The following is a 24,529-nucleotide window of genomic DNA, read 5'->3' on the forward strand; positions in this document are numbered from 1 at the left end:
TACTCTTCTTTTACTATTCTTTAACAACCCTTAAAACCACAAGAGATAGAGGCCCGGGTTTACCACACTCTTTCTTTTCTTTCACTGATTTTTTTTCCACCTGACAACACACTGGTGCTGTGAAAAGCTGTAAACCATCACAACTGGTGCTCACCCAGTAAAGGCCAAACTCTGGGCTGGGCTTATTACTTGATTTAACCATATCAGAGTCAGTGTCTTCACATGCAGAATGTGCACATACTAATGCTCCCATGTTGGTTTAAGAATAAACTTAGAGCCTGGTTTAATCTACATCCTAGTAGTTTTAGCTATTTTTTTATTATTATTTTTTTAGCTGTTCAGGCTCCCTCATTTCCAAAGATATCTCCATCAGAAATAGAATGGTATTCTCTCCATCTGCCAATCTATGTATCACAGGCTTTAAACATGCAGACATGATGCACAGCATTAGTCAGCAAGCAGCAGTTTGATGGGGCTCCTAGCCACAGCAGAGTACCAAAATAGTGGTTTATTCCAATGGAAAGCACTCAAGTCTCACACCTCAGCACTTTACAAGCTCAAGTAAACACTGAGGAAGAGAGAAAGCTTATGATGATCCAAACCTTCAGCTTGATTTAGACTAACACACAGATACAAGAGATACACTGTAATGCTTTGTTGTGAGAATACATTCAAATGCCCTAACACAAGTGGTCTGCATTAGAATAGAATGGAATGGAATGGAATGGAATAGATCAGGTTGGCTTAAGAGTCAAGTTGCTCTCGGCTGACAAGATCAGGTCACATGTTTCTAATTTGTCTAAACTCGTCAAATTGCCTAAATTTGTGGACTGAAAAGTTTTTGCTTACACAAAAGCAAAATTATTAAGAGCCATGAAGCTGGACATTGTCTTTTGCAGGACATAGAGGACTGAGGAAGTGCTAAACTGCTCCATTGCAGTTGCTTGCATATCACTCTGGCCATATCCAAAGGAAACAGCAGGTTTGTCAGAATAAAATTTCAGGCTAGATTTTTGGAATTTCAAGAAAATAGTTATTTCTGAGTTTCCAGTGGTAGGCAGACCTCAAGCTTACAAACTGAGGAGCTGAAGACACAAAGGCTCAAGTCACGGGGACTCCACAGATGCCTAAACTTTATCCTGAGTCTCAAAAGAGGGGCATTTTACATAAACCCAGAAAACACTGGTGCACCACTGGCTCCAAGAAGCAGCACAGGAATAGGATTTCCAACCATAACTCTAATACATGTTCTTAACAAAAAAACCCAAATGTGTTGACTGCACTTTTCTCTAAGAAAGGAAGGCAAATTAATACATTATGCTCATTGTCAAGTGTCACGGAACAATGGACTTTTCAGACACGTACACTAAAATACTAATTACCAGGAGATGCACAGTCTGTATGGAGAATTCTCTCTGAAACAGTATGCAGCTATTTTTATTAACATACATTTGAAAGACTATGAATTAAAATGTAGACTCTTTCTAAAGGAAACTTTGTTGATCATTAATAGCTAGTAAAGTAGTTTTTAAAGCTACACCTCGTAGAATAACATCACACTTTTTTTCCACCAGATCCAGATGGAGAATGTATTTGTTCAGGCACAAATGGCAAAAACTACTTAGCATTTTTCTTCAGAAGCTTCAGTATCTCAATAAAAGAAAAAAGAAAAACCCTCAACAATTTTTCCTCCAGATCTGGACAACTGAAAACTGAATACTTATTCTAGAAACCACAATGCTAGCTGGAAATTAACACTGTGCAAGGAAATGGGAAGTTCCTGTGAATTACTGCCAAAAATATTCCATACAGAAAATGTCAACTCATTCGATATTTTACTCTGGAGCTGTCAAGATGAGAAGCCAGTTGGCAAGTTTATGTTACATAAAATTACTAATTGCTCACATCACATAGGAAATTTCTAATAAAAGCCTAGAGAAGCTTTGCAAAAGTTTTTCCTCAAGAGTTCACTCAAGGGCATTAATTTAGAAAAATAAGCACTGCAGAAGGAATATCTACTTTAAACAACATTATGCCAAGCAGTTGACTTTAATCCCATTATCTGGGGCAGAGCTGACCCATGAGCACCAGGCTTAAAATACAGAGAGCTGCTTTGGGCTTCCATCCTTGTAGTTTGAAGCTGTGCACCATACAAGTGGCCATTAGGACGGAATGATTGTGACTGCTATGATTCGCCTGAACCCTAGTAAACATAGCTAAGAGGCATGAACCAGAGGGTGTTACAGACCTTTCCAGGCTCACATTCTGTCCCATCAGCCCAAGGTGTGTGCTGGGTGCGACATCCCTTGTGTGCGCCATCAATGTTAATACACCAAAGACGTCGGCACTGCATCTGCTTAAGTTATTGAAAAGACATTAAAAGATATTCAATAAACACGTGCCATGTGCCCTACCAGATAGATGATACTTTATAAAATTATCCCTCCAGGACTTATCATGAACTCACAAGCTGGACAGTAATTAGATAGCTCTTGAGCCTCCCATTCATCCAACCCCATGCGGCCTTAGTATGCTCTGGCTACACAAGCAAAACCAAGGTGTGAAATTCCACTTACCATATACGGGCACACTTGAGATCCAGGTCCAAAAATTAACTCACACTGTTTGTTAACATCATAAATCAGGCCTGGGAGCTGCTGAGGCAACGTATAAGTTCTTGATGAAGGTTCATCAAGCAAACATTCACCATAACCAGTACTATAACAGAAACCAGAAAAATGGTGTTAAACAGGAGGTGACAAGGCTAGAACCCATTGGTGTTCACCTGAGCTAGCCTTAGGGTATATGCACACCACATTTGCCACATTTAACAAGCACTACAACAGCTACTGCAGGCTCAAGCACAGGACCACAGGAGGGTGCATTACCCATTCACCACCACAATGCCTGTGCTGTGCTAATGACCATCCACCACAGTGCAGTCAGCTACTCTGGCAAAAGCATTTCTGAGTGTGCACAACCCACATTTAGCTGCTGAGCAAGCGCTGGTTCATAGTTAGACAGAAAATCATTGATTTGCAGAAGAACCGTCTGAAGGACCGAGCTCCTGGATTTGCCAGAACATCATCATGGCTCTCATGCTGTTCCCCATCACAGCATATAGGAAGGCATCACAGCAAAATGGGCGATCACTGTGCATCAAACTGACCCGCAGGCTCCTGGAACAGTGTTCCCACCATGGACTAGTGCCAGGGCTTTATCTTGACCTGTGAAGCAGAAAGGCAGATTCAATCTGCCTCCTAAAACACAGCTCCGTATCTGGGCCACAGGGCTTGGAAAACTCACTCTTCAGGTTCAAGGAGAACATACATTCCTTAAAAGCAATATCCATGGGGGAAGACTTATTCATCCCCATAGAGAGGCTGGTCCTTGCCAGCTTATCATGAGGCTAAACTGGCAGGGACTGGATGCCAGGGGTACATTCCTGTTCTATGTAAAGGATGCGTGCACAGACAAATCCTTCTGATTTCCTCTGAACACTGCACGTTAGGACTTCAGATTAACTGAAGAACCCCATGGGATGCATGCACATGTAAAATCAGCCCAACAAATCCATATGCAGAGCCTTACTCCAGAAATTCAGTGATGTATTTCCTACTGCATTTTGACCATGTCCAGGGATTGGTGTAGAAGTTCAGTGTTGGTGCCATGACATGCTGTTGATTTTTACCTCCATCTTCTTTACACTTATGATTGTCATCATGTGGCATGTTAAAGCTAAGAGAAAAACAGCAGTGAAAAGTAGAGTCACTCAAGTGGCAAACATCAATTATTTAGTATAGCAAGAACAACTTGAGCTAAATATAGGAGGATGCAAGACTTTTTCCTACATATCTTGCTAGCAGATATTACAGAATATAAGTGTTACTATACACAGATTCATAAGTGCCCACAAGCATTGCCTAAATAGGGTTCCTAGCCCTCCTATGCAAAAAGCTACACAGCTGCCCAGTAAGCTCCCCACACTGTGACTGCATGTATTTAGCCAGACAAGCCCTTGAAAGAGCCTGGAGTAAGATGCAATTTCAGTTGTAGTTTCCTTTTCAGCTGATGATTGTGAACTTGCAGGCAGGCTGGGCTTTGGCCCCACCTTCATAAGCCCAGCAAATTCTCTGGTATTGAGCCAAAGAGCCAAGAGTTGATCTGGGGGAGTACATTTCTGAAGGAGATAAATGATTTGAGCCCACCAACCACTACTGCCTGAAGTCACTCATGTACATAGGCAGCACTCTACACTGGCCGCAAAACGCCGTTTAATGTGGTGGAATACTTTGGGCCACGCTGATCCTGCCTGTATTGCCTAAATAGGGTTGCACCAGGGACAGACTTGGCTCCTCTACTTTATGTGGTAGGTTTACAAAATGCCATCAAGCATCAGCCTCAGCAGAAACCCACGTGAAGTTTGCAGCACATGACATATTGAAGAATGTGGCAAACACGCTAACGGAGACAGAACAGCTTAAAGCGCTTTGCTGTTTGAAGTGGAGAAGGGGAAATGACCCAGTGTGATCCTGCATCTGAAGGCTGGAGAGTTTATATCCCATTAAGATTACCTCCAATGAACCACCTTTTCACTCTGCTCCCTGTAAAAGAGCAAAGAGGCATTTCCTGCTTAGGAACGCTGCTAACCCCTCCGGCAGCTCTGGAGCAGTGTTAGCAAAGGAATTAGCCACAGGTTAGGTGTGGGGAATGCCAAACCTTTGGGGACTTTCTGTCAGGAAATCTCATTTAAACAAATACTACTGTGGTTAAAAATAGACCATCTGAGCCAGTTCTCCATGAAGAAAAATGGAGTTTAAAACAATAAGAGAGCTGTTCCCAAGAACTTATCCATTCCACACCTACAGACTTTCATTGCAAACCAGGCATGAGGTTGTTTGGGACTGAACCAGTTGCATAAAAGATGTAGCTGCTGGAGGATAATGGGTTTTTCTCACTACCATGCTCAAAAAGAGTCAACATCAGTTAAAAGATTTCCTTTGGAGGAGGTGCATCTTGAATAACAGCATCTCTTCCAGTGATGTCCAGAAGTATCCGATTTTTCTTCATGAAGTAGCTGAGGAAGTGAGCAGCCTCACATAGATATAGGCCAGAGGCCCTAGATAAAGCTCTTGGAGGAGACTTCATTTCTGAGGCCAAATGAGACATGCCTGTGCCTCTCGCCTTGGTTCTCCCCAAGGTAACCAGCACATCCCAACTCTGGTCCAAATCCTGGATAGTCTTAATGGCTTAGCCAGGACATCATGTCTACTGGGGCAGATTCTTCTGAGACCCACATGTAGATGTGAGAAGATGCAGGGATTTTGTTAGCTCTCCTCCCTTGCTTAGGTGCTGCTTGTCTGTACCCTGTCACTCGGCCTCCCCAAAATGTGGGCCTGTTCATTTTGCTGCTGTCAGATAGGCTCTGGAGTATCTAACCTCCTCCCAGTCACACCACCAAAAGTGTATTTATCTCCTCTCAAATAATTAGGCTCAGCAGGTACCAAGTCTTAGCCTGGTTGGCAAGCCCCAGCTAGCATAAATTTTGGACTATTTAAATGTAAATGTATTTACATAAAACATACACATGGCCAAGTTCATGTGCTATTGTGAAAGCAGTGCTCAGTCCGTTATCTTCACTAATTGAACAGCTCCTGTAAGGGTCACAGACTGTGCCCAGCTCTGCCAGACCTAGGAGAGAACAAAGGGGTTTATGAACAAAGAAATATTATCCACAGTTCAGCACAGGCAACTCACATTGTCACTACAAAAAGAAAAAAAAAATATCAAGAGACAAAGGAAAGATTTTCCTTACCCAAAGTATCACATTTGTCGTGCGCTCTACAAATATCCTGCCTGAAAGCAGAACAGACCTGACATGTTAATTTTCAATGCAGCAGCAAGTTAAGGCACAAGCACAACAATAACAAAATCCAAAGCAATTCTTGGTTCTTCAACAGACCTTCTCGTGTTGGTCTGTCACTTTTTTCAGCAGAGTCTGAACCAACTTCCTACCATAGCCACTGTTTCATCACATGTTAAACCCATGAGCAGACTTGGACAGCCCTGAACCTCTCAAGAGTCATCTATGGCTATCCCAGTCCTGCTCAGAGTTACACTGCTTCCATAACTGCTAATGTCATTACATCCACATCAGAACCCAAACACCTCCCATCGCTGTGTACATTAAATGCTCACAGGCTCTGATACATGACTGGCCACAGTCTTTATGAGGATATTCTCCATACCTGGTAACAAGCACAGCTGTATCATGTCGAAGGTGACTTCCTTCAGGGTGGTTCTGGGATTGCTGCCATTGGCAGAAGTTTTTTAATGTGGTCTGGGCATTGTAAGATATTGCAGGACCATCCTAATAAGGAACACAGAGAGAGCAGGTAGTTTAATTATTCATCACAAGGCTTGCTACAAATGCCGTTGTGAAACAGAAGGTCAAGAAAATCACTTCCATTACCTGCTCATTATGTATCACAACCAATTTCACAATAACAATATTAATTAAGTTCCCAATGCTTGGGTCTTTGTAGATAGAAGCCACCTGTTTAAAAAAGAAATATTCAGATTATTGCTAACATTCCAGGACACAAACAATTAAGACAAAACACACATTTTCTATTTTGCAACTGCTTTTCACCTGAGCTGTTCTTCTGCCCCACTACGTGCTCTGACGCTGCTTGGAGAAACCTCCTGACAGAAGCAGTTTTAGAATGGACCCAACCTGCTGGTATTGCAGAAACCAAACATTTCTTTTTGCTTTAGCACATTTCACCAAGTTACAGGACCATTCTGCTAAGATACAATGACCACCGACCAAGACTCTCAAAAGCAACTCATTCTTTGAGGTGCCTCATTTGGACATGACAGTTTTAGATCATGCATTCACTGCACTTCTACCCTCAAATAGGATGAAAATCCCTCCAGTGACATAATTGCATTGGATACTCATTTCCAGTCACTGTGTCTACAAAGCTGACTGACTGGGCACAGCACTACTGTATCCTAGTACCAGTAGATACTAAAATGCTTGTCCTCATCCTGGAAAGCCAGCTCTAGCACTGTGCTAGGGATCAAGGTGACCTTCTCCTTGCAACAGCAAGAGAACTCAGGTAACTGCATAAACTACCAGCATCAATCCCTTGGAAGGCATAGTCCCCAAAGTATTTTTCTTTCTACTTCAGCTGCTATTTTACATGGGCTTAAATAAAAAGAATACTACAGTATGTGGACTAAAGGGCTGCTGCTATTTTTCTTTCTGCCTGAGGTTCAGAAAGATGGAGGGGAAAGGTGTGGGAAGGATTAGAAAACATGATGGGTTTTGAAAGGAAGAAGGTACTAGAAGAAACTTCTTCATTGAAGAAGTTATTAAACACTGGAATAGGTTCCCCAAGGAGATGGCTGAACACCCATCCCTCAAGGTGTTTAAAAGCAGAGATGTGGTGCTAAGGGATACGATTTAGCAGGAAACTTGGTACTTAGATAATGATAGGACTCTACGACCTTAAGGTCTTTTCCAACCAAAACAATTCAATGATTCTATGAATCCAGTATTTCCTAGCTGAGTTTTACCAAGCTTCACAGTAATCCCAACATTATCTCCATGTCTAGTCACAGCACATTGGCAGTATTGCATAAGACCACAGTGGAAAGGGTACTCTTTGACCACTAGAAGATGATCTGTGGGTGAATCCACTCCCCTTAGTTGAATACTTACTATTGACATTAACGTTAAGACATAGTGCTGTAGATTGGCTCCATGGTAGGCAACCATCCTGCTGTCAGCCACCACCATCACTTCCACAAACCGAGGGTATGAGAGAAAGCGCTTTGTTCGTTTGTGGCTCTTCTTTTCACTGATGTTCCCAGTCTTGTTGCTCTCCACAGAAAATGAATTCATTTCCAGGCTATGTTTCAACACCTCCACATCAGACAATATGCTGCTTTCTACTCGCTGCCTTCTCCAGTGTTTCTGCTTGTTCTTTTTGTGACTGTGTTCATGATCTGTGATTAAAAAAGCAGATGAAACCATAAAGTACATTCTGGAGTGGATACAGTTAATACCACATGCAACGTAATGTCAAAATACCTCTTTACTTCAGCAAATTAAGCAGGCTCGCTCCAAACAGTTAACCAAACCAGAGGTACTCTGTGGAAGCCCACTATGTAATACATCATCTAAGGCTTTTCTTATTTTTAAAAGTCACCTTATGGAAACCAGTGACACTTGAAGGCAGACATTCATGTAGAGGCTTCCTGCAGCAGAGCTGTCCCAGGAGGGATGGAGCCTGAGCTGCAGCGCAGTGTAACGCGATGTGAGCCCAGTGATGGTAATTAGCCACCGCAGCGGCAGCGTGAGGATTCTGGGCACGTCCAAGGTGGCCAGGAAACCACAGGAAACAAAGGTCCAAATCCTGTATTTCTAACTCAGGCATGAAGGACGGCAGGATTTGGCCTTCATAGCGAAGCAATTATATATGATTTATTTCTGTCTCTAACAATAACACGGCTGGGCTTCAGTTCCCCCCCTCCCTTTATTATTCTGTGCTACGGGAATGGTAAAGGTCATCTAATAGCACAGCTGCCACTGGCTAAAGAATAGAATTCAGGAAGTTTCACATATACTGCTTTTGATATTCAATTAGGCCAAACATAAAAGCAGCCTGAAAATATACTCCATGCTGATACAAAGACGACAAAGTGAGGAGGGAGAACAGGCAAATAAAACATATGGAACGTGTACAATTAAGATTTACCATCTGATTAGTATGTAATTATAGCATTATTTAAATGTAAGAGGAAAAATCAGTCTTATTTGATGCCACTTAATTTTTAATCAGTTCATCATAGGAAGTAGCTAATTGAATGTGATTCATCCATGAGAGACTGTTCACTTCTGCATTTAATATAAAGCCAGATCTGAACTACTCATCTAAGACTCCAGGCTACAACCCTCACGCTCTTTGTAGCTTTAGTTTAATTTCATCATGGTGCTGAAAAATATCACATTTCCTTATCTGACCCACTGAGTAGGTTAGAGGAAGCATAATATTAGGGAACAAAGGAATATTCAATGTTCAAACAAGATTGAAAGATAGGAAACTTCTTGGCTATTTTTCCTGTGTAGTTTCCTTTTAGGATATTTTGTAATAATTTCCAAAAAAAGAAATATAAAACACATTCTCTAATATCAAGGCAGGCAAAGGAGGTCACCCAGCTTCTACCTAGCTGGAAAAAAACCCTACACTTCTGCTCTGTGTGTAAATAGGTGATAAGAGTATTTAAGAATGAATTCCCATTTACTTTGCACTGCCTAAGTACTACAAACTCCCCTTTCTCAATATAGTCCAGACCACCTTAATACAGCAGAGAGTCTGCAGTTATTTGAGTAAGAATTTGAGAAAGCCAATGGCATTTGCAGTTATAATTGGATTGCCCTAGTTCCTCTGCACTAATCAATGCCCTTGTGTTGGCAAGGTTGTGCTCTCATGCTGGCATGGCTTCATGGACAACTGTGACATTATCCCGACGTGTTCAGTGCCAATCAGTGCAGGAAGCCAACTACACATACAAATAACTTAAAGGTGAGAAGATGACCAGACTGAGGAGAAAGTGCTAACCTCAACCCTTCAAGTCAGTTCTTATCCTCTCTGCACCCTCAGCCAGGCACTTAAATGTACCTTTTAAACAACTAACTTCCAAAAGAAGTGAATGCTCAAGGAAAAATGTGTTAAGGATAGGGAGATGCTCAACTCAACAGGGAATGAGTGAGGCCAAAGACAAGGCTGTGGTGGGAAGGCCACTGTGGCTTCACAGGCCCTGAATGGATCCTGCAGCCAGCCTGGCAGGGGGAAGTTCAATGGCAAAAGAAGAAAATGTAAAGGATTCTATGAAGAGACACCTGTTACACAGCAAGTGTTTAAAAGAATTTAATTGATATTTGCTAGGCTTGCACTGAAATCCTGAAGCTAGTGCCAACTGCTCAAAAAACTCCACCCTCCACCCAAAACAAAGATGTCCACATGAAATACCAAGTCTGGTTTTGAGACCCCCCAACCTGACTCACCACACAGGAGAAGCAGAGCTCAACACAACCATGTATGCCCAGCACAGAGGAAAAACTACCTTGCTGTCTATTGCAGAGATCTGACGCAGTGCCATAGACTCATAGGTTGGAAAAAAAATCTGTAAGATTCAATCATTAACACTGTCATGTGTCAGTACAGTGTACTTCCCTCATCCAGCACACAATCAAGTCAGCCACATCACTCTTTCAAAAACCAACACATTTTTTGCCAGGTAGGAAGTCGCTCCAACAAGTCCAGCAGGCTATTTGGACAAGTCACGTGTAGTATGTTTGCCAGCCTAGTTATTGTAAAACCAAGCACAAGCTAGTGGGGATGCATTGTATGGAAAGCCACTCTTGGATGTTGATAGTAGTGAACTGTTATCTTCACCCATCTTTCTTGCATATAACTACATTCAGAGATGGGGCACAGTCACCTGTAAAAAATTAAACACTAATGGCTGTGAACTGCTCTCAAGTCCATGCATAAAACCCCACCAGCACTAATGGGAGTTACCTACAGGCACCACCAGTACTCCTTGTGCCTGATGCTGTTATCTCGCCCTGTTACGATGGCCACAACATAAAAGTCCCCATTGAATGGTGCAGCACACTGTGATTTAATCAAGCAGAAGTGAAAAATCTCACTTTACATAAGAAAACTGCAATTTTACAGCGACAGCTTCCTATTGCCACACACAATACCAAAAAAGGGTGTGATAATTTTCCACTTGCTTTTGCTTTTTTTATCCTCATCCATTGTGTTAACACATTAAGAGAAACCAGGACGGAAAATGGTTTGCTTGGCAAGCTGTCAATCTCTACAAACGACTACAAAAACATGTACCTACACAGGGCAGCAAGTAGAAGGGTTTTCACTAATTTGCAGAAAAAACAAACTCCAATGAGTACAGAAACACTTTGAAACCATGCAAACTACAGGTTAATAATTCAATTGTTAGGCAATTTTATACACCAAATCAACAGCTAACATTTAGAATTAGAATTAACCAGGTTGGAAAAGAACTTGGAGATCATCAAGTCCAACCTATCATCCAACACTATCTAATCAACTAAACCATGGCACCAAGCACCCCATCCAGTCTCCTCCTAAACACCTCCAGGGATGGTGACTCCACCACCTCCCTGGGCAGCCCATTCCAATGGCCAATCACTCTTTCTGTGAAGAATTTCTTCCTAACATCCAGCCTAAACCTCCCCTGGTGCAGCTTGAGACTGTGTCCTCTCATTCTGGTGCTGGCCACTGGGAGAAGAGACCAACCCCCAGCTGGCTACAACCTCCCTTCAGGTAGTTGCAGACAACAATAAGGTCTCCCCTGAGCCTCCTCTTCTCCAGGCTAAGCAACCCCAGCTTCCTCAGCCTCTCCTCATAGGGCTTGTGCTCCAAACCCCTCACCAGCTTTGTTGCCCTTTATGAGGTGGCTAAAAGATTGCTGGAATAAGATCCATTTTACTGCTTGCACAGTCAGTGGTGTTTTCACTCTCTTTAGACAGACCTGGAAGTGCACATTAGTTTTTTTTTCTGCTTTGTTTCTTCTTCATTATGTGGAACTTATAAGGAGATCCAGTCCTGTGACAGGGATGTTGGCACCTTCCCACCCATGCCATTAATTTTGCCTGCCCAAGAAGCCTCAGCTCAGAGCCCACTGAGCTGACTTATGGATGATTCCTGCTTACTAATGGACTTCAGATCTACTTTGAGAGAGAGGACAAGGGAGACTCTAGTTCTATGTGAGTGCTTTGCCTGCATGAAAAGGTGACAGGGCAAAGCCAGGGACTGCTTTTGAAATAATAGCTATTGTTATGCTAAAATAAAAAATGAAGAGTGATCGCTTATCTCAACAGATTTAATCCTTTCTATTTCTACATTAACTTGTCCTTGGAATAGAAAGTAATTTGCACAATTAAATAAGACAATGCAAGCAATTACAGTTCAGCTCCAAGTTCACAACAGTTGCCCATAGCAGAGGAAAAAAACTCACAGATGTACAAGACAGAGACAGAGAGGGGAAGAAAAATAATCCATTTCTCAAGTTACTAACGTTAACAACTTCTCCCTGCTAGAAAAGGAGCATAGTCCTTTCAAACCAACTTACTGTCATACCTATTCTGAATGCATGACATAGGATTTTTAACCCAAAGAATCACAGAACAACTAAGGCTGAAAAAGACCTCTAAGATCATCAAGCCCAACCATCAAATCAACACTAGCATGAACACCAAACCATGTTCCAAAATGCCATATCTGCCCTTTTTTTGAACGCCTCTAGGGTTGGTGATTCCACCACCTCCCTGTGCAATTGCCTGTTTAATGCCTGACCACTCTTTCAGTAAAGAAATTTTTTGCTAATATCAAATCTAAACCTCCTCTGGTGCAACTTGAGGCCACTTGCTCTTGTCCTATTGCTAGTTACTTGAGAGAAGAGGCCAACACCCTGCCAGGGATAGTAGTTTAAGAGTTGAGCAGAAATTGCCTTGCTCTGTTTCACGCTGAGATGACCAGTCCTACGAGCAGGACAAATTCTGCTCTGGATAGCTCCTTGACTGTGCAATTGGAGCTGCTGCTGTAGCTAGAAAAGGAAAACAAGCTTTATTGATAGAGGCAAGATCAATGAGCTACATTGGCTGGGAAATTAAGGATCTGAGCCACCCAGGATCAAAAAACAAAGCTATTCTGCACTGAGGGTGAAAATGAAATTTTGCTCAATTTTTCTAATCTGCAAACCAGAAAGTGTTCAAATGCAAATTAATCTGAACCCAATTAACAGACAGACCAACTGGAGCTTCAACCTTCATCAGTAAGAGCTGGACAAAACTGCATAGATCAAACATTCAAGGTTGGGACTACTGAAAATGAAATAAAATATCAGACTTTTCACAAGTGTTGCTATTAGAGCAATACAAAAGAGGGAAGCTTTAATTTTCACTTTGTTGTTCACACTTCCCTTTGAATTAGGAAGCAGTCTGGGCTCAGAAGTTTCCCTCCCAAACTGCTCCAGGAGAATCAAAATATTTGGCTTCTACATAAATGTTTCTTTTGTACTAAGAGAAACATTTGCATGAACAGATCATCATCTCTCAGGATCCAGGCACATCTGCTTGTTAATTTTCTTGCCTTCATCCTTTGAATTTTGCACACACATATCACTAAGCAGCCTCCTAGATGCCCAACTGCAGCAATGTTCAGACCCTCAGAAAGGTCCATGCCCAGGAGCACCTGCTGCTGAAGTCAGCTGAAGCACAGAGCTTGGGAGAAGGCCAGCAAGCAGTGCTATAGAGTCAAGAGGAGTTTAAATTGGTATGAAGAATCACTGACATCAAAATCATCAGTCCCACTTCCATTCACCCACTGCTGCCTGTGCACTGAAGCAAGCAGAGTGGTGGCTTTGCCTATGGAGACTCCATCCTTGGAGGTGCCAAATCTCAAGGTGATGCTGAGCCTACCTATATCTTTTGAGGTGATCTTGCTTTCTTCCTGCTGCTTGAACCAGAACACTTGAGAACCATGGACTTACAGGTAGCACCAATCATCTTCCCTTAGGGAGAAAATAGCTTCTGGCTTTATAGCATGCAAACACCAAAGACCACACATACTCTAGACACTTCCTCTCCTGATGATGTATGTGAGAATGCATTCTGGCTTTAAAGAGGTTTTTTCTGCCTAAGGTAAAAAGTTGTACGTGAAAGCTATTAATTTTGCACAGCAGACAAACTAGATTAATGAAGAAAACAATAAATTGCCTCTTTAAGAAAGCAGATAGTAACATGTGTCCTGAGCATGTGGCAGAAAATGATTCAAGATCATCTTACAGACAAAAAAGCTGAGTAACTGCACCTTCCAACTGCAAGGCACAAAAGCACCACTGAACTGGTAGAAATTTGGTGTCAGGTATGGCCAGCAGAAAGTTACAATGATGAAAAATCACTGGTACCAGCTCCATATCCATTGTGTTCAGGAAGACAAATAAACTTGCCCTGCAGAATGACTAAAAAACTGTGGCAAAATGCCCTTGAAAGCCACCCTGAAAACTACTGCACAGGTCTGGGCAGTTTACTGAAGTACATCCCAGTGTTTTGTCTATGTGTAGACACCTATCTGAGCCAGGCTGTGGTATGACCATACCACAGGCACACTGATATACCCTGGTAGCACTTCAGCATATCAGGAAAACAGCCAGAGCTGCTACTTTTTGAGCTGCCTGGGCTAATCAAACCTATGTGCTCTAGAGGTTGTACCTGCTGAACTTTCTGCCTGCCCTGCAAACCACCTGAGCATCCAAAGTCCTGTGCTTGATTGCTTGCTCTTAACACAACTTTCAATGCATAACAGTTACAAGAGCACCAAATGCGTTATCCATGCTCTTGTCTAGTGATCCCTGTGAGGTGCCACACCAACAAGAACAAGACTGACATTGCCACAACTTTGAACTGACACTCAGCAAAAGATGAGAAAAAATATCCCATTAGAAAGCCAAAAAAATGTTGCTTAACAATTGGCCACAGGGAGGCTGGTAATAACACCACAGGCATGTGGGAGCAGAAGACTCAAGATTAGTCAGTTTCTTTTCAGCAGTGTATGCCATGAGATAGAGATGGAAAGTACCAAACTGGTACCTCCTTACTTCTCCCACCTGCCCTTCTTCAGCAGATGTCCACATAGATGATGTGTAAGTAGATGCAACATTGCAAGCACATCCATTTTGATTCCAAGAGAATAACTAAACTCTGTTCACTTACCACACCTAAGCTGCCAAGTAATAACCAATGAGTAATAATTTGTTCAAACACAATCTTGGTCTTCCACCATTAGGATGTTTGATACATTTTCAATACTGAGGGTAACAGAGGCAAATTGCATGCACCTTGCTAATAACTGACATTGAGAAATTTTCCAACAAAGCCACATTTATGGGATCTAGCTGCAATCACATTTTTTAACTGAAGTCAATCTAATACCTTATCTCACTTGCCAACACCACAGTGACAACACAAACATTACCAGCCTGATCCCTTTCCCAGGTCAGTATGGGAAAAGCTTGTGTTTGTCATCCCAGGTCCATTTGACCAAGCACTGGCTGGCTGTTACTGCACTATTACCTCAATAGGAAGCCAGAAATAGAATTAATTACATTAGCATATGGGGCTTGTGACGCCATTCTCTCACTTGTGGTTTTTGGGAGGGAAGGAAACCTGGAATAATTACTATCTGACTAAAAATTACAATTCACTTCCTTAAGATGAGAAACTTCTCTGATGGAAAGAACCAAGTCAATGTTTTACCCTGAGGCCAAAAGCAAAGCTGACAGCTTAAACAGACTTTTGAAAGAGCTCAAGGATTGTTCAGTCTGGAAGCAAAGGCTTAGGAAAACCTCCCTGTAGATCTTCTGCAACCCCACAGTTATGTGAGACCCAGCAGTGCAGAATTTGCCTGAAGACCTGCCTGGAAACCAGACACCAAGAATGTGAAATTCTGCTGGATGAAGGAGTTGAAAGCCAAAATAAGGTCACAGTTGGAGGCATGACAAACAGTCCAAAAGAAACAGCAAAAATACAAAAGGGCTCTGAATCAACAGCTTTACTGCAAAGGTTCTGGGATTTCACCATGGACCACTCACAAGACTACATACATTGAGTCCTGTGGAAAAGGCACTCGAAATTTCTGCCTCAAAACTGCTGTAAATTAACAATACAGCACATATAAATTGTCTGGAGAACTAGTATGAAGTTTTCCACTTCTAGCCTTTTTGGCCCCATTCCCCACCTGACACCTCAAACCAGAGCTCAGGCTCATCGCCCACCTGTGCCAACAAGAGACCTTGTTACATGGAAAGGGACAAAGTCAGGCTTTAGTTATGATGCCAGACCCCCCTCCCCCCCCAGTCTTCCCCAGGTTACCTCCCAGGTCACAAAACTGATAACGCATTAACAAACACACACCATGGCAGACTCAACCTGGCCACCCTTTCCCAAGCACATGGAAATACAGTGGCAGGACCCTCTCCTGCTTGTGCCTTGGGTTTACCAATGACTTTCCATGCAACTGGATGGCATTGGGAGAGAGGTGACAGCCACCTGTAACGGCTGAGTAGGCTGGTGCAAACGATCGTACAGAAACCAGACCACAATCATCAAGCTGGCAGAACCAGGCATTTGCTTGCTCAAGACATAGGGCTCTGCTCTGGTGGCTCCCCAGTGTCACATTCAGTGGGAAGGGTTGTTAAAGTTACTATGAAAGGATAATCTATTACAAACTGTTCATTAATGCAACCGAAAAATCAGTGACATATTACTGATTACGTCCGTGTCACGCTAGCTTAGCAGCAAGACTTGGTTCACACTGCTGATTTGTCTTGTGCTTTTTATAGCAACCTTCTCAATCCAACTTACACACACAGAGCTGCTTTTCTCCTTCTCGCCTGGATGAGCACATGGGCCTTGCCTTTATGGAGCTGCTGAGCGTGTGCTGCCTCCTGTGCAGTCAAACTACTTTTAACACCTTGCAATTAAATAGCCAGTTGCAAATTTGAGACGCTTTTGCATCCATTTCTGGCAGATACTGTGACGTGCTAAGCCTCCAGGCTGTGCCCAGCAGCCATCTGTGCTGGTAATCCTTGGTGGTTTTTGGAAAGCAACCTCACCAACTGGGTTACTGGGCTTCCCCGTCTCTGCGGGTGGGGCACAGCCAGCTCCATACAGGTAAGATCTGCTCTGTCCTGCACTCATCTGAGCCCACTTTCAGAATCTCACCATTTCAGCACCGATTGCTGGCAGGCCTCTTTGCTGGCTACAGCCCCTTGGCTCTCCTCCAGAAACAGAAAAAGCTCTAATCATCTTCCTACTAGTTTGGCACCGTCAGAGTGCTGCTGCAGCTTCTGCATGACGTTTTTTCCCGTGGTGGATATTCCTGCTTTAAGCACTCTCATTAAGGAGCCAGGACTTTGTACAAGATCCTCACATGCAGCCCCAGAGCCCACATCCTAACACCAGCCTCAGGATGGGCAAGGCTGAGCAGCAACAAGTCATGGGAACAGGTAGTGCTTGCTATATATTCAATCCCTGCTTTATTAATTTCAGTCACAGGTGGGTCTTTACTTGAAGAATTATGAAAAACAAGGCAAGAACAGGGAGAAACTTAACTAGCTAGGGAGGAAACAAAGCACAGATCAGGAGACCAGAAAAGTGAATGAAGAGGAACAAAGAAGGAGATTCCCAAGAGAGTTCATTCAGGAGTTCTGCACTGGGATCACAGTGAAAGCTGCAAGGAATTTGCAAAGTTTGGAGCAATGAACTAGCTGAGCATGCAGAAGTGCAGAGAAAGCCCAGCTCCTGCATTTATACTCATGGCCACAGGGCAATTGTGGTCTCAGAACAAGGTGTGGCCAACAGGCAGAAAGATTGTGTAAGATTCACTAAAACACAGGATAAAGCTATCACTCAACAAAATTGGAAGAGCAGAGCTCCACAGCAGTCAACAACCAAAATATACATTCAGACATACCAATGACAAAAAATGTGGGGAACATAAGAGAAAGAAGAGGCAGCAAAAAGGGACAAGACACAGACCAAGGGGTGGCCCAAAGTAGATTAGTCAGGTGACAGCCATGGGCCATATTCTGTTGGCATCTGGGGCTGGACATCTCTCTGCAAGACCACCCATTTGGGGTTTCACATGGAAAACAGTGGGTAGGGCTCACTGATCTGCTTTTGGCAAGAAGTTAGACTGGAGAGGAGTTGGAGAGCTGCTGCTGACCTCCACATGGTGCCGCAGGATGCAGCTACTCGCCTTTTATCATCAGTGTCAGATTGTTCCTCCACAGGGCGCAGGAAAGCTCCATGCTCCAGCTCTGCAATGAGCCATTTCCTTTTTTTTCTTTTTTTAGGATCAGAATTTCTTTTCTCTTCCTCCTCCACCTCAAAAAGGCGGATATTTAATAATCTGGATAGGAAGAGCTTGCTATCGTGAAGCGATGGGTGGTAGCGGCACTGCACCCAGTGACATGACGCTGTCAGCCTGGCCAAGTCTTCATCCCGTTAGGGCTATTCAGTAAAATACAACTAATTGCTCCACCAGATTCCCCACCAGATGACAAATTGATTCACGGCACTAACTAAAAGAAGGGAAGGAGGAGAAATTGCACCATTTCCTACGACTGAAACTACATTAACCTGTTACCCCAAGGAAAACTTTGTCAGAAGTTTTTATTGCAGCGGCTGAGCTATACGCCAGACAGCTGAAGCACATTGCCAGGAGACCCCGGTGCTATGAAAGTTCATATGCAGAGCACAGGTTGCATTCGATATCCATCAGTGCTCAGAGGAGAAACATCTTTTTTTTTGTTTTCCAGAACATCTGCAGAGTGCCTCGTGTGTCAGAGGACCTAAAGACATTATCACAAACTGCTCATGAAAACTTAACAAAATCAAATGCCTGCTTTTCTAAGCTGACCTGAGGATGCTGAAAACTAAAAGTAACACCAGAGAGACCGCTGGAAATGAAAGCTTTTACTCAAAGTGTCAGACAACTCACAAGGGAGCTTTTCCTGGATACTGCAAAGAGTCTATAATTACATCATCATGGCAAGGGCACACCAGTATACCCCTTATTAATCATTTCCAGGAAGAAGACTATCAGAAAGCCATTCTTAATAGCACCACTGCCCAGCAGTGTGGGCTCCATTGCTCACTGAAGGGTGGGTACTTAGGATTTCCCATGCAGGAATTTCCTCTGAGCAAATTTCAATCCCTGCCAGAAGCCCACAAAGCAAGCACATCCCTTCACACATCCTTCTGACAAAACACTGGATTCACACAACACCCTACAGCTCTAACTCCCAAACCGTTATGAAACCATTCTTCTCTTCTCAGTGACAGATGCACCCTGTTCAAAACTAGTGCTGCTAGATTTTGTGCTTTCCTCTCTGCTCCAAAGATATGTTAGATACCTTCTCTCCATCAAACATAACCCCAAGGGGAACACCATGATTCAGCATAGCCCAAGACATCCTGTACTTACTCCTTCAATGAAATAACCATGACCACCACACATGGATGACCAAAGCATCACTCCTTTTCAGAACTTAGATAATAGTAGAAGTGAGTAGGAGGACAACAGAAAGATTGTCACACCTATCTGAAACACTTAAGCTTGTATTGAACCTTCCCCCTCCACTATGCAAAGCAAATGAGGAGAGCAAGGAAACAAAGACATGAAGCAAAGCATGTTTCAAAAGAGGAGAAAGAGATATACACTATGTAGGTAATACCACAGATGAAGTATTATTCTTCTGAATCATGATTCAGAAGAATAATACCCTAAACAGAAGCTGTGACAGAGTGAGTGAAATATGTCAAACTAGTATAACAGCAGAGAGAAAAGACCACAAGCAAAAGTCAGAATCCTCCCAGCTACCTTTGATTCAATGAGTCCTGTGATCTGCTGCTCCGTTCCTCCAAGGGCTACTGATGCAATGTGCCAGATTCCATGTTTCTTTCCAACTGTTCTGAGTCTCCTGCATCTGATCTCAAAGGGAGCAGAAACAGCTGGAAGAGAGAAACCAGAATGGCATAGTCCAGCAGTAACCCTTGGAAGAACAAACAATGACAGCCTTGTGAGAGGTACCATTGTGCCCCAGCAGGTATGTTTGCATGTGGACATATATTCATGTGTCTCTAGAAGAAACACACGTTGCTAGTGCATCAGGTCTGACTGGTTACAGAAAACCAGAGCATATTCTGACTTAGCGTGGTCAGTACAAGCTGTATAGATTTGACAGCTCAATAGCATGGCCACAATCCACAATCACGGGTGCCAAATGAATCACATCTGCTAAACGCAGTTTAAGTTTGGCACCATGCTTCTTCTCCTGTGCTGCCTTTAGTCTCTGAGCAATTCCACCTACTTTGCAGCACATGAGCAGCTTGCAGCCCATGCCAGTGAAGCCAGTCTACTCTGTTTAGACTTTAAAGCTCCTGTAGATCTAGCTACAGGCCAAAGGAAGGGGTCAAACCAGCAGGTGAAACAGCAGACTGAAGGAATAAGCTTCTTCAGAGAGAACTTAAGTATTTGCTGCCAAAGGAGAGGATTAGTCGCGAGAATCAGGAAGTCAACGAAGCAGAGAGCAGCAGGAGGCCACCACAGATAATAGGGACAGTAGGAGCAAGCCTATTGCTCACCAAGGCACATGAAGGGGAGATAAAAAGGCTTGTGCTCTTTCATATGTGCAAAGACTAGAATGAGGGAGCAAGGAGGTCAGGGAGATGGTGCTGGTGGAGAAAGGGCCATAAGGGAAAAAAGCCTTTGAAAATGAACCATGTGAAAGTGAGTGGTAAGGGAAAAATTGTCAGGGTTGACATTAGGACCTTCTCATTTCCACTAACTAGAAAGAAATAAGACATTGAAACTCAGAACTAGAGTTGGGGAAGAGAGACCTGGAGCACAGTGAGACCAAGACAGAAGGATGCCGCTTAAAGAATAAAACCAGAATTTCGGACAGACTATCAGATTAGGATGGTAAAGAATTGCACATAGAAGAGGTTAGACAGAAAATGTAAAGGCTCATGGGATATTTCAGGAAAGTCAGCCTTACAGCCAGGATGAAATGGAAACCGTAAGTTTTCCTGACCAAAACTTCCTCAGAACTGACTACTAGAAAGCACAGACACACCACATCTCTCCAGGACAGTAGTACAACCACCGGCCTGGCCCTAGTGCACCTGTGACCAGTTCTAGAGGGGTCCCTCATCTTTGCATCCCTTCTGCCCCCATGCAAACCTACTAGATCTTTACTGCAAACTAGTTCCCTTTCATTGAATACCAAGTCATCAAGGGTAGTAACAAAAGGTGTACCTGGAGTATCACAAGTCTGCCTGTCCCTTGAAGAGTTGGTTGGAGATGTCCGGTGGCGGTAGACTAGATGTGGTTTGTTGTGCTCTTCTTCATACTCCTGTTCTTCAAGCGATAGCAGTGGCTCTACGAAATAGTCCCCATCATCAGACTTGAACGTGCCTAGCTGAGAGGGACCAGAGAGGAACAGGCAGTCAGCTTTGGGCAATGACAAACCATGCAACAGGAGTACCCCACAAAATAAGTCCTTAATGAGGGAAGTGTGCAAGTGCCCTGTTCTGCAGCGACCCCTATGAAGGAACAAGCTGGATCTCCAGCTCTGTCACAGAGCTTGCACCCACTGGAATTTACAGAAAGCAAATTATTAATCCGTAGGCAGGGAGCATGAGAGGGACGTGTCTTTCAAACCCTGTTTCTATGCCAGTGACATTCACCAAACCATTCCTGCCTGAGGGGAGAAGATGCATCAACATGCTGGAGGCCTCAGTGCAGCCTTGGGCTACTGGGAGAGCAGCTCATCCCAAGACAGGCTTTAAACCCATGTGTAGGGAGGAAGGTATCTTGCCAGTGAAAACCCTGCTCATGAGAAGAGACCAACACTCCTAGCAGCACTTGACTAGGAATGCAGGGATTTGGTGGGTAAATAAATGATATCCAAGACAAAAAAACCATCCTGCAGCCATCCTCGATTGGGATGTATGACATACGGGAGGGAGGCATGCCTGGTCACACACACGTGCACCAGCCTGGGGACCGCTCACCCAGGGAAGTACTTGGACCAGAAGCAAGCCAGCAGAGGCCCCCTGGGTGCACCTAGAACAGGCACCCGGGATGTTGGCAGGTTCTAGGGCAGCTGGACAGGTCAGCCCTGCTCATCCTTTTGCCGATATCCCTCTGCAGTGGAGGGCAGCAGGACGACAGGAGGTGCTGCCTTCAGTCCTCCTCGGGCAGTGCCCCTGCCCCGGGCTGCAGGGTCAGCTGGGGAGCCCCCAGACATCCCTCCGCAGCCCTCGTCGGCACCTCGGGGGCAGGAAGGTGCACATGTCTGGGGAGCTGCGCTTGCTGATCTCCCCCTCGGGGTGCCACTGGGTGGCAGGTTTTCACCCAGAACTTCGGCGCAGAAGCCGGGGCTCATCCCGGTGCCGGAACCCGACTCAAGAAGAAAACCGAGCTCGGCGAAATCCCTGACTGGGACGAACCAGAGACGCCAGCCCAGCCGGAGGGCGGGAATAAGGGGCCGTCTCCATTCCTCTGCCCACCCCCTCTCTCCCTGCTCCGCCTCCTCCGTGCTTCCGCCCCGGCGCGCCGCCGCTGGGCGCCCGGTGGGGCCGGAGCCGGGAGCGGGGACGTGGGGGTCTCACCATCCCGGAGCAGAGGCTGATGACGGCGGTGTGCCGCGGGTGGGCGTTGACGTGACCCCGGTAAAAGCAGTGCTTCACGTCGGCGTCGGCCGCCTCGGCGTACAGGCGCCGCTGGTCTGCGGCGGGCTCTCCCAGGAGGCTGACGGTGAAGAGAGGGGCGATGAAGGCCGAACTGGCCGTCAGGTTGAAGAGGAACTGCTGCCCGAAGGCGGAGAGCCTGTAGTGAGCCTTGGGGGAGGCGGGGGAGGCGGCCGTCCAGGCGTCGGGGGCAGCGCTGGTGCTCCGCCGCCGCCGCCTGAAGTGGACATCGGTGGGGAAGGGCTCGCCGAACTCATTCACACGGGTAGGAGTCACGATCTCGTACTCGCTGAGCTTCTCCAGCAGCTTGACTGCGAGAGAAGAGAAACACATGCCTCTGAGCGGGGAGGCCGAGCCCAGCACCCCTCCAGCTGTACCTCCCTTCTACCCCCTCTCCCCGAGCACCCCATTTACCTTGTCTGGGGTGCAGCTTCTGCCTTCTCGCTCCTGTCCTCAAGCCGTCGATGAAGAGCGTGGTGAGTGCCAGCGCCAGCGGCGCCAGCTGCATGGTGCTGCGCGCTGTCCTCAGAGGAGCGCCGCCTTCCCCCGCTCTCCTCGGGCTCGTCCTCCTTTTTCCTCCCTTTCCCTTCTTGTGTTTTGGTTTTTGATTTTTTTTTTTGTTGGTTTTGTTGTTTTCTTTTTCTTTTTTTTTTTTTTTTTCCCTCGCCCCCTTTCTGCCCCCTCCCCGCCCCCCGGTGCGCTGCCGGGGGGAAGGCGCCGGAGCCGGGCGGCGTTAGGGGCGGGCGGGCCGGCAGGGCGCGGGGCGCCGGCGGCCGCGCATGGTGCGCGGGGGGCGGACGGGCCGGGACGGACGGGCCGGGACACGGGGGAGCCGGCCGGCCGCCCGCCTGCCTGCCTGCCTGCTCTCCCTCGCTTTCCGCCTCTCCCCCCGTCGGGCTGGTGGACGGGGCGCTCACGGAGCCAATTTAAGGGGGCGGGTTCCATAGATCAAGGAGGAGAAGAGATCCCGCCCTGCAGGAGTAGGGACAGCCCTTCCTCCTCCCCCCTACCACTTCCAACATGTCACTTTCTTTCATTCCCGAAGAACGCCAGAATCGCAGGTTTTCGCTAAGAAAAGCCCTTCGTGTGGCTGGACGGGACGGGCGGGGGGTTTGGGGAGCGAGCTGCGACCCCGCACCCCGGCCGCAGCGGCTCCCTGCCGGCTCCTTGGCAAAGGGCTGTAAAAATGTAAAGTTGCCTCGGCAGAGCGGTACCGGCGGCTGCCTGATCTGCCAGGTCCCGGGGGGAAGAGCCACTTTGTCACTCACCGGCAGGAGAACCGAGTTTTCTTACATAATTGATGTTTTGCCTCTTTTTTTTCCCTTCCCAAGACAGCTCAGAGCAGTGGACCAGCTATCGAAGAATCCCCCATGTGACACTTTGTGTAGCAGCTGCTTTCTTCTGCGTTTCTCAGATATGAGACACTTAAAGGAACTTTTCTTTAGGGTTATTTTTATGCTGTGCCGTTTTCAGGCACCCTGACGGGAAAGGAAGATTATTTCCTTATCTCAGTTTGTTTATTTGTACAATTTGGAAGTTTTCTATAAAAACCTAAGACGTCTTTTAGAGCTAAATGTAATTACACATTGTCTTCTACCCTTCCTCAAACCTGAAAGATGCAATGAAATGTGAGCCTGTAGGCAAGGCAAAAGGAAAAAAAAAAAAGGTTGGAAGTTCAATTTGCAATTCCATAGAAAATTTCTACGTTCTGTACTTTCATTGCTCATTTTTTGGGACAAAGAACAGAAATAAAATATTTTCTCAGAAAGGGAAAGCTTTATAAAAGAGTCAACCCAGAACCTGCTTCTGGGCAAAGTAGTACTTCACAGAATCACCAAGGTTGGAAGAGACCTCAAAGATCATCAAGTCCAACCTGTCACCCAAGACCTCATGACTACTAAGCCATGCCACCGAGTGCCACGTCCAATTCCCTCTTGAACACCTCCAGGGATGGTGACTCCACCACCTCCCTGGGCAGCCCATTCCAATGGCTAACAACTCTCTCAGTGAAGAACTTTCTCCTCACCTTGAGCCTAAACTTCCCCTGGTGCAGCTTGAGACTGTGTCCTCTTATTGTGGTGCTGGTTGCCTGGAAGAAGAGACCAACCCCCTCCTGCCTACAACCACCCTTCAGGTAGTTGTAGAGAG

General features: G+C 45.2%; 1 protein-coding gene across 6 annotated transcripts in view; it reads right to left on the minus strand.

The window, feature by feature from the left end:
- The window catches only part of ADAMTS9 (ADAM metallopeptidase with thrombospondin type 1 motif 9), a 91,333-nt gene extending 68,025 nt beyond the window's left edge, over window positions 1-23,308 (minus strand). For 3 of the 6 annotated variants that reach the window (XM_068154280.1, XM_068154278.1, XM_068154281.1), the window contains exons 1-11: window positions 22,796-23,308; window positions 22,304-22,692; window positions 20,946-21,108; window positions 7,730-8,016; window positions 6,473-6,556; window positions 6,249-6,370; window positions 5,816-5,856; window positions 5,586-5,691; window positions 3,592-3,738; window positions 2,577-2,718; window positions 2,249-2,356 (exon numbers count right to left, since the gene is read on the minus strand). In XM_068154280.1, the coding sequence (XP_068010381.1) occupies window positions 2,249-2,356; window positions 2,577-2,718; window positions 3,592-3,738; window positions 5,586-5,691; window positions 5,816-5,856; window positions 6,249-6,370; window positions 6,473-6,556; window positions 7,730-8,016; window positions 20,946-21,108; window positions 22,304-22,692; window positions 22,796-22,889 (1,683 nt within the window). In that variant the 5' untranslated portion in view covers window positions 22,890-23,308. The remainder of the gene's footprint in view (window positions 1-2,248; window positions 2,357-2,576; window positions 2,719-3,591; window positions 3,739-5,585; window positions 5,692-5,815; window positions 5,857-6,248; window positions 6,371-6,472; window positions 6,557-7,729; window positions 8,017-20,945; window positions 21,109-22,303; window positions 22,693-22,795) is intronic. The other 3 variants (XM_068154283.1, XM_068154282.1, XM_068154279.1) reach the window with 2 other exon arrangements.
- Window positions 23,309-24,529: the final 1,221 nt, after the last annotated feature.

This window comes from Melanerpes formicivorus, unplaced genomic scaffold (genome assembly GCF_026170545.1).
Source record: "Melanerpes formicivorus ecotype bairdi unplaced genomic scaffold, bMelFor1.0.p_v2 SCAF_28, whole genome shotgun sequence".
Classification (NCBI taxonomy): domain Eukaryota; kingdom Metazoa; phylum Chordata; class Aves; order Piciformes; family Picidae; genus Melanerpes; species Melanerpes formicivorus.